This window comes from Dromaius novaehollandiae, chromosome 1 (genome assembly GCF_036370855.1).
Source record: "Dromaius novaehollandiae isolate bDroNov1 chromosome 1, bDroNov1.hap1, whole genome shotgun sequence".
In the NCBI taxonomy this organism is placed as follows: domain Eukaryota; kingdom Metazoa; phylum Chordata; class Aves; order Casuariiformes; family Dromaiidae; genus Dromaius; species Dromaius novaehollandiae.
The window spans coordinates 63237897-63251737 of NC_088098.1; the positions used below are offsets into that span (position 1 = coordinate 63237897).

At 44.9% G+C, this 13841-nt stretch overlaps 1 protein-coding gene across 2 annotated transcripts in view; it reads left to right on the forward strand.

Moving 5' to 3' along the window:
• Positions 1-723: 723 nt before the first annotated feature.
• The window catches only part of DENND5B (DENN domain containing 5B), a 120629-nt gene continuing 107511 nt past the window's right edge, over positions 724-13841 (forward strand). The window contains exon 1 of one of the 2 annotated variants that reach the window (XM_064514604.1): positions 724-873. In XM_064514604.1, coding sequence (XP_064370674.1) covers positions 762-873 — 112 coding nt within the window. In that variant the 5' untranslated portion in view covers positions 724-761. The remainder of the gene's footprint in view (positions 874-13841) is intronic. The other variant, XM_064514605.1, reaches the window with a different exon arrangement.

Below are 13841 nucleotides of genomic sequence, written 5' to 3' on the forward strand. Positions count from 1 at the left end.
AAACATTTTAGGTTTTGCTTTGAGACAGAGGGTAGGTAACAAAGCAGCAGTTCCCCTTCTAGTTGGCGGTAGTGCCAAATTATGCGGTAGGATTCAAATCAAGCACGGGTCACCGGCAGAGTCGGTCCCCCGCCAGCCCCCTCCCCGCCCGCAGCCTTAGCAAGAGCCTAGCCGGGTTTTTTTTTGTTTGTTTCGACAACGGCTGCAAGAGCAACGCGGCTTCTCCCTGCGCGATTCCCGCAGGAAAGGCTAAACGTGGGGAGCGCGCCGGCTCCCCGGCGGTGCTCCCGGGCTTTGTGTTTCAGGCGTTCCTTCACCACCACCAATGGGAAACGTCTCTTTAAAAAAAAATTATATATATATATATATATATATATATGTTTAAATTAAAGCTACGCTCCCATAGGCACGGCTTGGCGGGGGGGGGGGGGTGAGCACGCACCCCGGCTCTCGGGGGGGCACCGCCGCGGCGGTGCGAGGCAAGGCGGGCACTGCTCCCCGAGCGCCGCGCACGAAGCGCGGGGCCGCGCAGGGCGCAACGCGCCGCGCAGGGCTTTAAACGCCCCGCGGGGGCGGCGCCGTCCGCCCTCTCCTCCCCCCGCCCCGCTGACGGCGTCGCCGCCCGCCCGGTGCCGCCTGCGCGCCGCCGGCTGGGGGCGGCGCGCCGAGAGCCGGCCGCGGGCGCGCCCCCGCCGCCGCCGCCGCCGCCGCCGCGCAGAGCCGCGCTGCCGCACGGAGCCGCCGCCGCCGCCGCCGCCGGGATGAGCGGGAGCGGCGCCCCCGGGCCCGGCGCGGCGCCCTGCCGCTTCGCCCACTACTTCGTGCTCTGCGGCATCGACGCCGAGAGCGGGCTGGAGCCCGACGAGCTGGCAGGTGAGCGGCGCGGAGGCCTCGGCCGCCCCCGCTGCTGCGAAGCGTCCGCTCCGCTCCGCCGGGGCGGCGGCGGCGGGAGGCAGCCGCTGTGCCGAGGGAGCCCTCGCCGGGGGGGCCCCGGGAGCATCCGCGCCGCCGCCCCCCGGTGCGACGGGGATGCCGGCGGCGCGGTGCGGCGGCGGCGCGGGACGGGATCGGCGCGGCGGGGGCAGGCTGCGGAGGGGCGCGGGGTTAGAAGGAGCCAAATGACCGCGCTTTGTGCCGGAGCGGCTGTGTTTTTTACTCCTTCCCCGTCTGCGCTGGAAGTGTGGGGGGGAGGGTCTGGAAGAGCTGCATAAATTAATGGGATCGCATCTTTAATTATGTCATGTTTTTCCACGTCTCATGTCTGTTCAGAAATGCTTTTCCAGCACCTTCCCCCCTCTTTTTTTTCCCCCTCCCTTTTCCACAGTATCCTCCAAGAGAACTGTTACTGTAGGGTCTCGGAGATGCTCACTCATTTTCCAAAATGCTTATTTTCTTGGAGGGCTTGTGATTGGATTTGAGCTGATTATGTTTGGAGAGCCGGTGTTCTTCCCTAAATGTCACTTGTGTTTGTCTAAAAGGATGTGTTTAAGTCAGTTTTTACACACAAAATTAGATTGACTATAAGCTTAGCATAATTTACTTGCATAAAAGCTAAGCGTTTTGTCTGAGTTGTGAGTTTGAAAGTGCTTAAGCTCGTATGTTTAACTGTTTGCGCGTGTTCACGCTGAATAACGCTGAGCCTGGGTGTAGCTGTCACTGGAGGAACCTCTGCCTGATGATGGGATCCCAGCAAGGTCTCCGCTAGTATTGCGTCAAGAAGTGTGTCATCTGCTCATTATGTAAGGGAAGGACTCTGTGATCTCCACCACTGATCAAGTAGAGCTGTATACTCTGGCTGAAGTTCAGGTTTTTGTCCACTGTGAAAGTGGTAGATACCTGAGGTTCCAGGGAGCTTTATCTTAGCATAAGGTACCTAAATCTCTTCCTGGAAAGTGTTGTCTTTGCACCAAGCACACGTTTGCGGTTGTCTGGGATCTCAATTTTGAGGCATTAGCCAAACATACTTTAAACTGTGGCTTTTCACAGGTACTAGTGACTGCATTTTTATGTTTGGGTTATGCTGCTTTTAATAGAAAACCCCTGGCTCATGAGCTATCTCACAGCTGATGGCATACAGCATTCCTGATTTGCATAATATGACCTACTGGGGCTTTAGTGACTTAAACTTTGAGTCATCTCAAACTCTTCTTTCTGAAAATAAACTGTTTTTTAAAACAGCGTTGGCTAGCGGGCTGTGCCTTCACTGATGACTACCTTCACTTTAAAATTTGTCATTTGCTCCCTGCTTCTCCCTTTCACAGTAAGATGAACAGAGGTGTTCTTGAGGAGTGTTGTTCAAGAATAGACCAAAAGCAGTGGGTTTCTATGACATACTGGCTCTGTTAGAGGTCTCATCCCTTTATGGCAACTTACTAGGATCAGCTGAATAGTCCCAGCAACCTTAATCAGATTTAAAAGCTGAGGAAAGTCTCTCTCTCTTTTCAAAATGAAACACTTTTCAGTAAAAGAAAGACATTTTGACACATGGAAGGTATTCCCATGTACAACTGCACATTGAGTGCAAATGTGAGTACTTTCAAAGGGAATTTACCAGAAGCAGTTGTTTCTAAAATAAGTGGGACTTCACTTTGGATTTTTTTTTCCCTTGATAGGAAATAAAAAGTAGAAATGGCTTTATAGCTGGCTTAAACTAGGTAAGGTCCAGCAGTAAGGTCTGAGCATGTGAAAATTGCTGGAGATGCAAATTTGGGAGGCATTCTCAATGCCTAGGAGGATTGGGATATCACAGAGGAAGAACTGGAATAACACAAATATGATGGGACTTCATATTACCCCTGAGCGATGTTGTATTTTTAGGGACTCGTGACAAGAGCTTTCTGCTATCAGCTGGGAGCTCAGCAGCTGGAAACATTAGAGAAGAACAGAGAGTGCTGAGAGTCGCAAATACAATGCAGCCACGGAAAATTTAACCCTGGTTCTAGAAGTAACTAAGATGTAATGGAGAAAATATTTCTGCTAGAGCTTGGGGAGTATTAATGCCACTGTAGACGGCACTTGTGAGATCTCATCTCAAATTCTGCATTGTAGGTTTCAAAAACTGAGTTACCAGAATTGAATTCCTAACTGGAATAGGTAGGGAGAAAGATGCTCAAGGGAACAGAAGGGCTATCGTGTCACAGGAAACCCACAAGTGAAGACTATTTATTTCTAAAAATGCTTTCAGAATGCTTTCTAGAGAGAAACGATCCTCTTATTCCAATACCAAATTATGTAGCTGTCCTAGCATCTTACTATCCTTGTGTTTAAAGAGGTTGTTGAGTAAGTCATGGCTTCAAATGAAAAGTTGCCATGGCTTAAGCTGCCACATAGATCAGCCTAATTTAGCAAAAAGTAATTAAGAACCTGCTTAACTCTAAACATGTGAGTCTCTTAGCAACCCATGTACACACAGTACCTTGCTTAAATGGGGTTTGAATAAATCGAAGTGAGTTGGGACCAAGTACTGAACGTGCAAGTTGGAAAGGAGAGGAGGGCAGGTCTTCTGCCCCATGGCCCCTGCTGCGAATGCAGGAGCAGAAGTTTCAAAATCTTGTGGGATTTTGCATTTCCAGCTGGAGCTGCTTGTGCCTGGCTGAGGCACAGACACCTTGCGGGGGCACGTGGCCGGCCATGGAGCTGCCTGGCTGCTGGGTGAGTTGGCTCCCGAGTCGGCTCCCGTGGCTCCCCAACCCATGCCCGCCTGCAGGTGAGGGCTCCCAGCACGAGATGCTTTAAGCTCCCGTTGTCTTTGCACGTAAACCTTTTGCAGTAACCTAAGGCGTCTGGCATGAAGTAAAAGGTTGCGATGACACTATCGAAGGTGGTGCAAATAACTGTCTTTTTGAGGCTTTTTAATTCTTATTGTAGGGTTATTAGGTTTGATTAGTAACAAACTGAAGTAAAATCAAGGTTCTAAGTTTGATAAGGTCTTGACCTGCTTTTAGGGAAGAGTGACTTGCTTTACGGTTCTTGTTCCTGCAGATGCTGAGTGCTTAAAATAAACTTGGGAGATTAGAATTTTCCACCATGCAAATACTTCACTTTAGTTGATTTTCTTTTGTATGCTATTTTCTAATACAGTTTTCCCCTAATTTTTATTACCCAGGAAACTAAAAGGTGTCTATTTACCTAGTGCTCAACTTGGTAGCGTATCCAGGTATGTAGCCAAGTACTGCATGGATTATAATGCCATTATACAGTGCTTGTGACACTACTGCAAAGCTCTTGGTCAAAGATGGAAGAAATAAAATCCACTTTCTGTGGACTGGAGGGAGGAAAGGAAAAATATTTAAGAGTTACTGGGCACTTAGTGTTTGAAGAACTGAAAGAAAAGCAGCACACTTAATGCCTCTTGAAAAGCATGGAAATTTCAGTATTGGTTTCTGTGCCTTAGTGAACCCCACTAAAATACAGCGAAGGAAACTTCTCTCATGTTAAGGGCTGACGGAAAATACACTTCAGTTCATTTTTATCTTCATGCCTACTTCTTTCAGGTAAAAACTAAAGCCATTTTGAGACTGTCAGCCTTGGAATTGCATGGGCTTAAATGAACTCATTACAGTAAATACTTAACACTGCCTTAAACAAAAAGACCTGAGAGTTCATTAAAATGGTTTTATTACATATTTTGCAATACTGTATGAACTTCATAAGTGTGTTTGAAAGGCAGAAGACTTATCTGGCTGTAGCTACTTTCTCATTTTACTTTGATAACATATTAAATTTTGTAATATCTTGTTATAGAATATCACAAAGTATGGTTTAGAAAAATCCAGAGCATGTAAGAGTCAATTGAAAAGAAAAGAAAACTTTTTTTAATAGAGAAAGTAATTTGGTGTTCCAGAGGAAAGCAGGGAGAGAATACAGACGGGTGTTCTGGTTCTAAGTAGAAGAACTGGCCTGAACTCAGCAGAGGCGACCACTGCCAGGGTGGTTTGGAGGGAGAGGGAGTGTTATTCAAGGTCAGGATGCTGTAAGGCAACACTGGAGCTTGGGCCTGGAGGACCATATTGGATGATGCCTTCTGCACTTTGAAATGTGAATATTGCTGTAGTTGTATTAGCCCTCTCTCTGTACAAAAATGAAGTGTTTTATAGCTTTTCCAAGTGCTCTATATGTTTTCCATAAACCTTAAAATATTACCTTAATATTGTGCTCATAATGAGGAGAAGTTCTAGCTCTTTTATGTCCTCTAATAACATATTTTGCACTGTCTAGTTTTAGCTGTTACATAAAGATTGACACTATCTCAATGTTCTGGTTCAACTTATACACTGAAGCTTTGGAAAGCTTTGCTACTCTTCAGACATACTATTTTTTTGCTAATGTGACCAGCAAAGCATTTGCTGAGAGTGCTTACTGGTCATGCTTATCAGAAGTGTTGAGTGTCACAGGGGAAACAAACACGATTTCTGCCTCTTGCTGTTTCCCTATAAATAAACAGATACCAGTAATTATTTTTCCCCTATCAAGGAAACACCGCTACAGTTCATAAAAACGCTGAAAAACAAGCAGTCTGTGTTGCAGTCTGAGCGTTTGTGCTTCTTGTCTAGTGGGCTTTTCTTCAAAAAAGCCAAACAATTTTTTAGTTCTTGAGTGTGTATTTGGCACCTGAGCGCTTGCTCATTGCTGTCTATTTACTTCTTGTATCGTGATTTTTCCCAAAATAAATGACTTTTTTTTTCTGATTTACTGGAAATATACTAATAAATTTCCCTTGACCAGGGAATGTCTAAATAGTTGCAGTTCCTGTTCACGACTTACTCAGTCGCCTCAAATGGAAAATCAGGCTCTAAAGTTTTGCTTTTTGGTTTCTGAAGTACAGTCCAAAGCGACATGAACCATTTGCAGAGGGACTGTCCAGATTAAATAACCCAGATACAGATGAGAGGGGGATGGGCGGAGGAGAAGGTGGCTAATGCTGTACAGGTTGCCAAAATTTAACTTGCACCTTAGAAGTAGCTGTAGTGGGTTACTTAGGATTTTTGACCATTATATGGCTTCTGGAAGGGGTGGGACTCAAGTATTTCCCTCCATGCCCTCTCTCCCCTTTGCTAAGAGGAGATACTCATATGCAACACTAAGTCTTCAGGATTTACGGCTGGAAGGAGGAAGTTTCATCAATGAGGGATTGAAGGGAGTATCTGGTTTGTTGAAATCAGTGTTTTTCATAATATAAATATACAAGGAAATATTGGACATTTTTCTGAAAACTTTCTGATAGAAATTAATCTGGGTTAGTATTTTGTAAGTGTGAAAACAAATCTTTTGATTTTTGATCTGTGTAAGTAAAACGTTGCCGTTCTAGTTCAAGGGAATACAGAGATAATCCCTACTTCTATGTGACCTTGACTCACTGCTGAAACAGGAATAATGTTTCTGCTTTCTTTGTACAGCTTTAAACATGGTGGCATGGACAATTGCCATAATGGCTTATTATTAAACACATGGTTTTTTTGCTACAGAGGAAAAAGAATTACAGTGTAATACCACACATTGATTTTTATAGTTTTCTGAATTATACGTTGAAGACTTGCTTCTGTAGAGGAAAACTCCTGCAGCCAAAGGAAACAAAGTGTTCTTTATATAGAGTTGTCAATATTATTGACAAATACAATATCCTGCTACAATAACTTTTAATAAGGAATGACTTTCTTGTTTAGCTGGATAACGGATTGCTAGTGGAATTGCAAATGGCTGTGACATATTAATAAGCTTTAATAATAGCACTTTCATTTTCTACCTTTGTGTGTGTGTGTGTCAGAGAGATCCTGGATTCAAATGCTCCCCATGCTCCGATATGACTATTTTGTTATGCGTTTGCCTTCATCCAAGTTTTTATATTATATTCCTTTGAAGATAAGGCATTGACTGAGTTGGAGAAATGTCATTATTTGTATCAATATCACTGAATCACTAATGCTAAACCAAAGAAAATTTCATATACTTTTTGCCAGTTAAGCTGCTGTTTTAACTCCCGCTTAGAAAGACCAACCTTTGTGCGCTCTGAGGGCTGTTTCACTGTCGGCAGCTGCTGTGCAAGTACAAAAGCAGAGAGCACCTGGAAGAGCGTGCGCTGATGCAGGCGACTTCTTCTCAATTAAGATTCTAGTGACTTGTCTCTTAGTATCAGGGTGTGTGACTTCTTCCCTTTGCATAATGTAAGCTGCAGTTGTAATGAAAGCGCTTGCATGCAAAGCATTTGAGCTCTGAATGAACTTGCTCCAAGAGCTTAGCTCCATGCCAGCTCGCTGCCAGCCGCGCGGGGCAGCGTTTGTGTCAGCAGGACCCCGGCCCCAGGGCTGGAAGCAGATGGCCTGGAGGCTGAGGGCAGGAGGGTCTAAGTGTGGTGAAGAGCACTGAGAAGCAAAACATGGAGGACACGTCCTGAATACTGTAGCAGTGCCAAAAGCTTGTTTGCAGTGATCAGACCTCATCAGATAAGTGTTAGTAAGGGAAGTAAGAGAGAGATGATTGTGTTTTGAAGCCCACACTGAAAGTGAAGATGTCCGTGGCCAGCAGAGAGACAACTGTATCATGTGCTGCCTTGGTGGAGCTCCTCACCCATCTGGGGGATGGGAGCAGTGTCCAAGAGGAAGAGGTGGCTGCTGCTCTGAACATGAGGCCTTGTTGAGCAGAAGTAGTAAATTTGTCAGAATCGTGAAAAGCGGTGCATGGCTGCAGTATTGATCTCTTTGCTCAGCTGTTTGCACGAGAAGCTTTCCTGTCCTCGCCCAGGAATGACTGACCAGTGCTGCAGGAGCTGTGCCGGTGCCCAGAGCTCTCATACGTGAGTATGGAGCTGGCGATGGAAGCACCTCCAAAATGCACTGTGTCAGAAAAGGTTGAGGTGCCTGCAAGCCGCCAATGCGAGGATGTGGTGGCTCTCTTGCCTTTTTTTTTTTCCACCTGTTTGTCATGGATTAATCAAGTAGTTCTCAATGCCAGCTAGTCTGTGAAACATGCTGGCAAACGCATAGGTTGCAAAGCCTCCAAGTAGTTGGAGCTGGCATGCTGCTTCCTGCTACAGTTGCTGGTACAGTGCGATGAGTGTTGGAGTGAATGGGAAGGTATTGAGAAATGTGAATGAAGAAAAGAATAAATAGCATTTTGATCCAGCTAATGCTCTGACTTAACAAGTGTTAGCCAGTGGTGTTTGGCTGTTACTATTTTAGATTATATATGACCCTTTGCATACATGGGAAGAAGATTACAAATAGCTTGTTCAGTCATATCTTGTGTGTATGGGGAGGAACTGTAGCACCTCAAAATACATAAAGCTTCATGTAATGAAAAGCCTTTTTTCCTTTTTCTTTTCTCTCTTTTTTTTTCCTTCTAGAGAGCTTGTGGGTGTTAATGAAAGGAAAATTTGAAGTTCATTTTATCTACCTCTTGACCAGAAAATACCAAAAATAATTATGAAAGGAAAAATTACATGGAGGAAAAATTTGCTTAGGAAACAGCGGGCCTTCCACTGTGGTATTATCCATATGGCTAATGTGACCAAAATCTCAAAAGTAATTAGGGAAGAAGTGGTGATGGGTCATCACAATAAAAGATGCTAGGAGGATGACTAATGCATGACAAATTCCTGAGGTATCAGATACTGGGATGGTTGGAAGAAGCTTTTGTTATACTGCCAGGATGAAAATGTAAGTGACTTCATTTGTGCTTCTTGCTTGGAGTGAGTGATGGTTTCACTCAGCTGTCTGATTGTTGCATCTAAAGTGAAAACCACCTCTTTAGAGTATCCTAGGCTTGATGAAAACAGTTGGTTGGAAATGCGAAGCCGTACTCCTACAAGGTGTGGGGATTTGTTTCTTCCTCTTCCCTCCGCATACCAAACAACTGAGTTAGTGTGAAATGGTTGTCTTGTTAGTGAGCATGCTGTGAACTTCTATTTTATATCCCCTTTACTGTGGAACAGTCGTCTTATGTCAAATCCACAAAAACTAACTTCAAAACCTCAAAACAGATACCTAAAGAGTGAAATGGAAAGAATATTCCCTTGCTAATATTTACTCTGTGTAGAGTAGACTGAAGGGCTTTGCTAGATCTCAGTGACCTGCTTTGAGTGGTGGTGCAAAAATTAACCCTTAGCAGAATATAATATTGGGGCAGAGGGGTGGTTTAGTTCTGGTCGATCTGTAAAGAAAACTTGCTGTCTGGCTAGAGGACAACCTTCAAAATTTCATATAAAAATGTCATCATTCTTGTTTTGTGTTTAGATTCAATGTCTAAATATGTCACTCCTGGAGAATGATTTTTTTTTACCCTTAGAGCATGAACTTGGCTTTGCTTTACAGTTGTATTCATCAAATTGCAATACCTTTGGGAGACAGCAAATCTTGTGTGTGTTTTTTTTCCTTTGTGTGTGTGTGTGTGTTTTTAAATAAGCTATATATCAAAAAAATAAAATGTGCTTCGAAGCTATGTGAGTGGTAGGCTGCACAGCATGGAGGCTGGAATCCTCTCTCCTCCCCCTTCTTGGTATTCCCTTGTCATATTAAAGATGAAGATGTGGGAGGGTGAGGGGGCTTAATCTGAAACACCATTCTGTGTTAACAATGATGGGATTAAAGAAAAGCAAAGCTAAAGTGTCATGGGTATGTAGTGGCTGCTGCTTTTCATGGATGGCTGAAATACTTGTATAAACTTGAATATTTTTAGTATCTATATAAATTTGTGCTTATTTCCATGCACAGCTATTTTCCAGTGCAAACTGATTGGCAATGCAATGGCATGCAATGTAATGCAATGTTACCTATGTTAGCAGCTATGGTTACAAGGAAAAAGCAAGTGTCGTTGTGGATGCTTCTTAGATTGGGCTGCCCAGGTGTAAAAGGTGCTTGCAGTGTCTCGTGCCTGGAGACAAGAGGGCTGAGCTGTTCTTAATGAAATCAGGAAAGCAAGCACTGGCTTAATCGGTAACCTGTCAATGAAATATTGATCAAATGGGCCGAGCAGTCTGCTTTCAACTGACTGAGATTGCGGCTATAGCTGGAGCCCGCTGGGATAGAAGGATTCTGCCACTATCCAAATACGTATTGCTTGTACTGATTTTGGCTATCTAACAGGATTTGGAGGCCAGGCTCATCACCCTGCAGATGCCCTGGAGGGTCATGCCAAACCCCCACCTCTCCTGCCTCCTGTCCAGGTTGCTGGTGAGGTGGATTGAACTGGGCGATGTAAAAAGCTCCTGCTCCCCCAACAGACTTTCTGGAGAGAGATGAGAGCTTATATGTTTTTATTTTTAAAATTCAAACTATGAAATACACGAGCAAAGAATGCAATATATAATTGAGTAAATATTTGGCTTTTCATTGCTGACGGAGTGGAGGATTTGCTGATCAGCTGTTTATTCATACAATAGTGTTTTCCATCTGTATTGCTACTTAGTATTCTTCTTTGCTTTATTCCATGCAATACTTTGACATGAATTTAAAACTAAGAACAATTTTGTGCTTAAACAACTCTATTGACATAGACTTTCTTACCTGTGGTGCTGGCTGGTGTACGAGAGCTGAATAGCTGCTTCGATCTCTAGGAAGGGACCTTTTTGTAGCCTAGATGGTGTGCTTTCTCAGTTTGTTTCTTCTTCCAGTATATTAGTCTATAAATACACCAGACCAAGTATTTGGGGCAGAACCCACATACTCTGTATTTAAAAAAGACAAGAAAACACTGAATTTTTATGTAATAGATGAAGGTGAAATGGTTGAGCATGATTCAGTGCTTAAAAATTGTCAGGTGCTTTGTAACAGTACTGAGCATGTGTGTATGCTCTGTCACAGAGCTGTGTATAGTGTGCTCTGCTATATGCTTTGCTTTGTAAACACTTCATGAATGTCAAGGCTGGGAAGAATTGTACTGAAATGTCTTTAATGCACCACTTTGCAGGTTGTCAACCTTTGTCTGTAATAACTACTGTTATGAATCTATTAAAGGAGAATATTTATCTCTGGAAATCAGGATAACAGCTATTCGGCACAGCCAGATCACGTATTTAGCTTTTTTCCAAGATAATGCTACTCTGAATAGGCTTGTCTTACTAGTATTTGCAGATAAATGTTGACTTTCTCTGGCTTTACTGAGTGTGATAGCAGATGTGGTTTGACTCTCTTAATTCAAGCAAGGGTGTGTAGTCTAAAGTTTCTGTGTTAAATTGAGAAATGACTAAGGACTAAAGAATCCCAGTGTAAGGAATGTTATTAAGTAATAATTTTTATTGTATAAATATGAACATCTGCAGCTGTACTGCTGCAGTGGGACAGTTGTAGCTGTAATCTTATGTCATACTTGTAAACAGAAAAGGTGGTGGTGGGTAGTTTGGTGGTTGGTATTAACTTTAACAATAGTAGATGTGTTTAATAACTACATATAGTTTCTGTAGTTGTCTTTTGTTTTCTTTCTTCTTGGAGCTGCCCACAGGGTTGTGAGGTGGAAGGGGAAAGAGTCCTGTTGCCAATTGTTCAGTCTAACACACTTAAAAAACGACCATGACAAACTCCCCTATAGCTCCCTGTGGGCTGAGCTTCCCATGAAAACCCAGCCGCGATGAGCTGGGCCCCTGGCCGTGCTTTGTGCCGGGCGGCAGGTGAGAAGGAGCCGAGGTCCCGCGCCGATGCCCTGGCTGTGACCCGGGGCTCGGGTGATTAGTTCAGCTCTCGTGCTTTCGGCAGGAATATGAATGAGCAAATGTCGTGTCTTGTGGCCTGACGCAGCCCACCGGTGCCCCAAGGTGTGTTTGTCCAAGAGTGGGGAGAAAAGGCACTGATCTGGGTCTCTCTTAGAGCTACAAATGAATTGTTCAGAGTGATGGGCACAGTGGAGTGTCCAAGATGTACCGTATGTGATAGTGGTTAAGACCTGAAAACTCCTTGTGACTCAGAAATTTTTCTTGGGTTTCGGTTATTGGTTAATAATTCTGTCACAACTTTGACAATTGCTTCTGTACGCCTCCGAGCCTTTGCTTGTGGTGTACTGCACAGCTAAAAAGGGAAGTTTAGACTGAACAGGAGCCCAGCTGTTGTTCATATTGCAGTATTATCACACTCAAAACTAAGGTTTGTGTGATTGATAATGTAATCGCTCTAGACCTATTTCCTTTTTTAAAAAAGTAGAAAATAAAACCTGTTTTTTACTGACTTTTGAACCCATAGGTCAACTTCATTCACATGTGCTGGAAGTAAAATCTAAAAGATGGGGGATTTTGTTTGTTTGTTTTGTCAAGTTCCTCTAGCTAGAGCAGATATCCCGGTTAACCTCCCAGGAGTGCAAAGGCTGCAGAGAAAGGAGCGCCTCGCTGGAAAAGCAAAGAAGGGCTGTCCACATGGGGACAGCGGTGGGCTGATTGCAGCTGCGTAGCTCGGATGCAAGCAGAGCACGTGTTGCTGCTTGTGCATCTGCTAGTTCAGGGAAGGAAGGTTAGCTGGAGGTATGGAGGGGGAAGGAGGAGAGATCGGAGCCAACAGGCTAGTGGGAACAAAAGGTGCTAAAGATGAGAGGACTCACGTCGCTGTCCCGGTGTCCCATCATATAACCCCTAGTGCTCTTCACCCACGTATGTGAGAAAATACTGCTTTATTCAGTGTCGTCTGAGTCTTTCCCTCGCCATCCCAGTCCCAAATGAAGAGTATACGTTAGGAGAGCAATATTGCTGTAGTGTGTATGGTGCAATAACAGGTGGTGGGAGCAAAGCTAAGCTTGGTGACAAATGGCAATGCAGGGAGAGTCCCCTGCTGGATCCAAGCCCTACCTCCGATTCAGTGAAGGGATGCAGGAGTGAGGCTGTGCCAGTGCTACTGCGGTCGGAAGCAAAGGTGAGTGCATCTGTTTCATCCAAAAAATTGTGCCTGTGGAAAAGCCCTCTTCCCCCCCCCAAAAACATGATGGGAGATATAAAGAGCAGAATGTGTTTCCGACATTTTCTGTACCTTACCTCTTTCTGCTTCCTAATCTTCTTCCTCTCCAGACTTAAAAACAAGCTGGCTCTTCCTCATGCCTGTTTTAAAAAGCTATTCTGACCTTGCCGATAATAGAGTTTTAATACTGCTTATGTATCATTAGTGCTTTAATGCACCAGAATACAATTCTCTGTTCTTAAAAATGTTAAGCGTGTTGTTTGGAGCGAGTTACTCCAGCAAAAGGCCCTGCGAGATGTACGGCCTGTGGCTCTGTGTTAGCGAGTCGCCTTGCCCGCAGGAAGACCTCGCGGCACTGCGGTGTGGCGGGCGGCTGCTAGCCTGCGCTCGGGGAATCTGCTCGCCCCACAGTGGTGTCGCTCCCCGTCTCCAGCGAACTTTAATAGATGAGCGCAGCAGCGTGCTCTTGTGTGACCGAGACCACCCTATGGGGCAGGGGGGCTTTGAAAATGCTCCCATGCTCCCGCGGCTGGACCGGCCAATGGGGCCTCGGAAGTGAGGTGCAATTTCCCCCATTACCCCCAAAAAAGCAGCCCAATATGTTTCACTGGGGGCTATTTCTGCCAATTCAGAGATGCTATTTACCAGTCATAATTTGTGTCTGCCACATGTCTCCTGAAAATACCTTGTCATCGAGGATGTTGTTACCAGGCCAGCAAATACCAGAGTGGCAGAGAGCATGGTAGACAAGCCAGCCCCTCGCATCCCTCCCCTCCACGTGCCCCTGCAGCGCTCGGCGCTTTGCTGTGGGAAAGCATCGCGGGTGCAACGGAGGGACGCCGGGTTAGTTGCTGCTAGATCTCGGTGAGTCACGGCTGCACTCTGCTGAGTCTCTAACGCGTTAGCGCTGGGATCCTGAAAGGGGCCTGAGACACGGTCGGCAGAGCCAGCTCCTCCTTTGGTGCGGGTTCGTTTAAC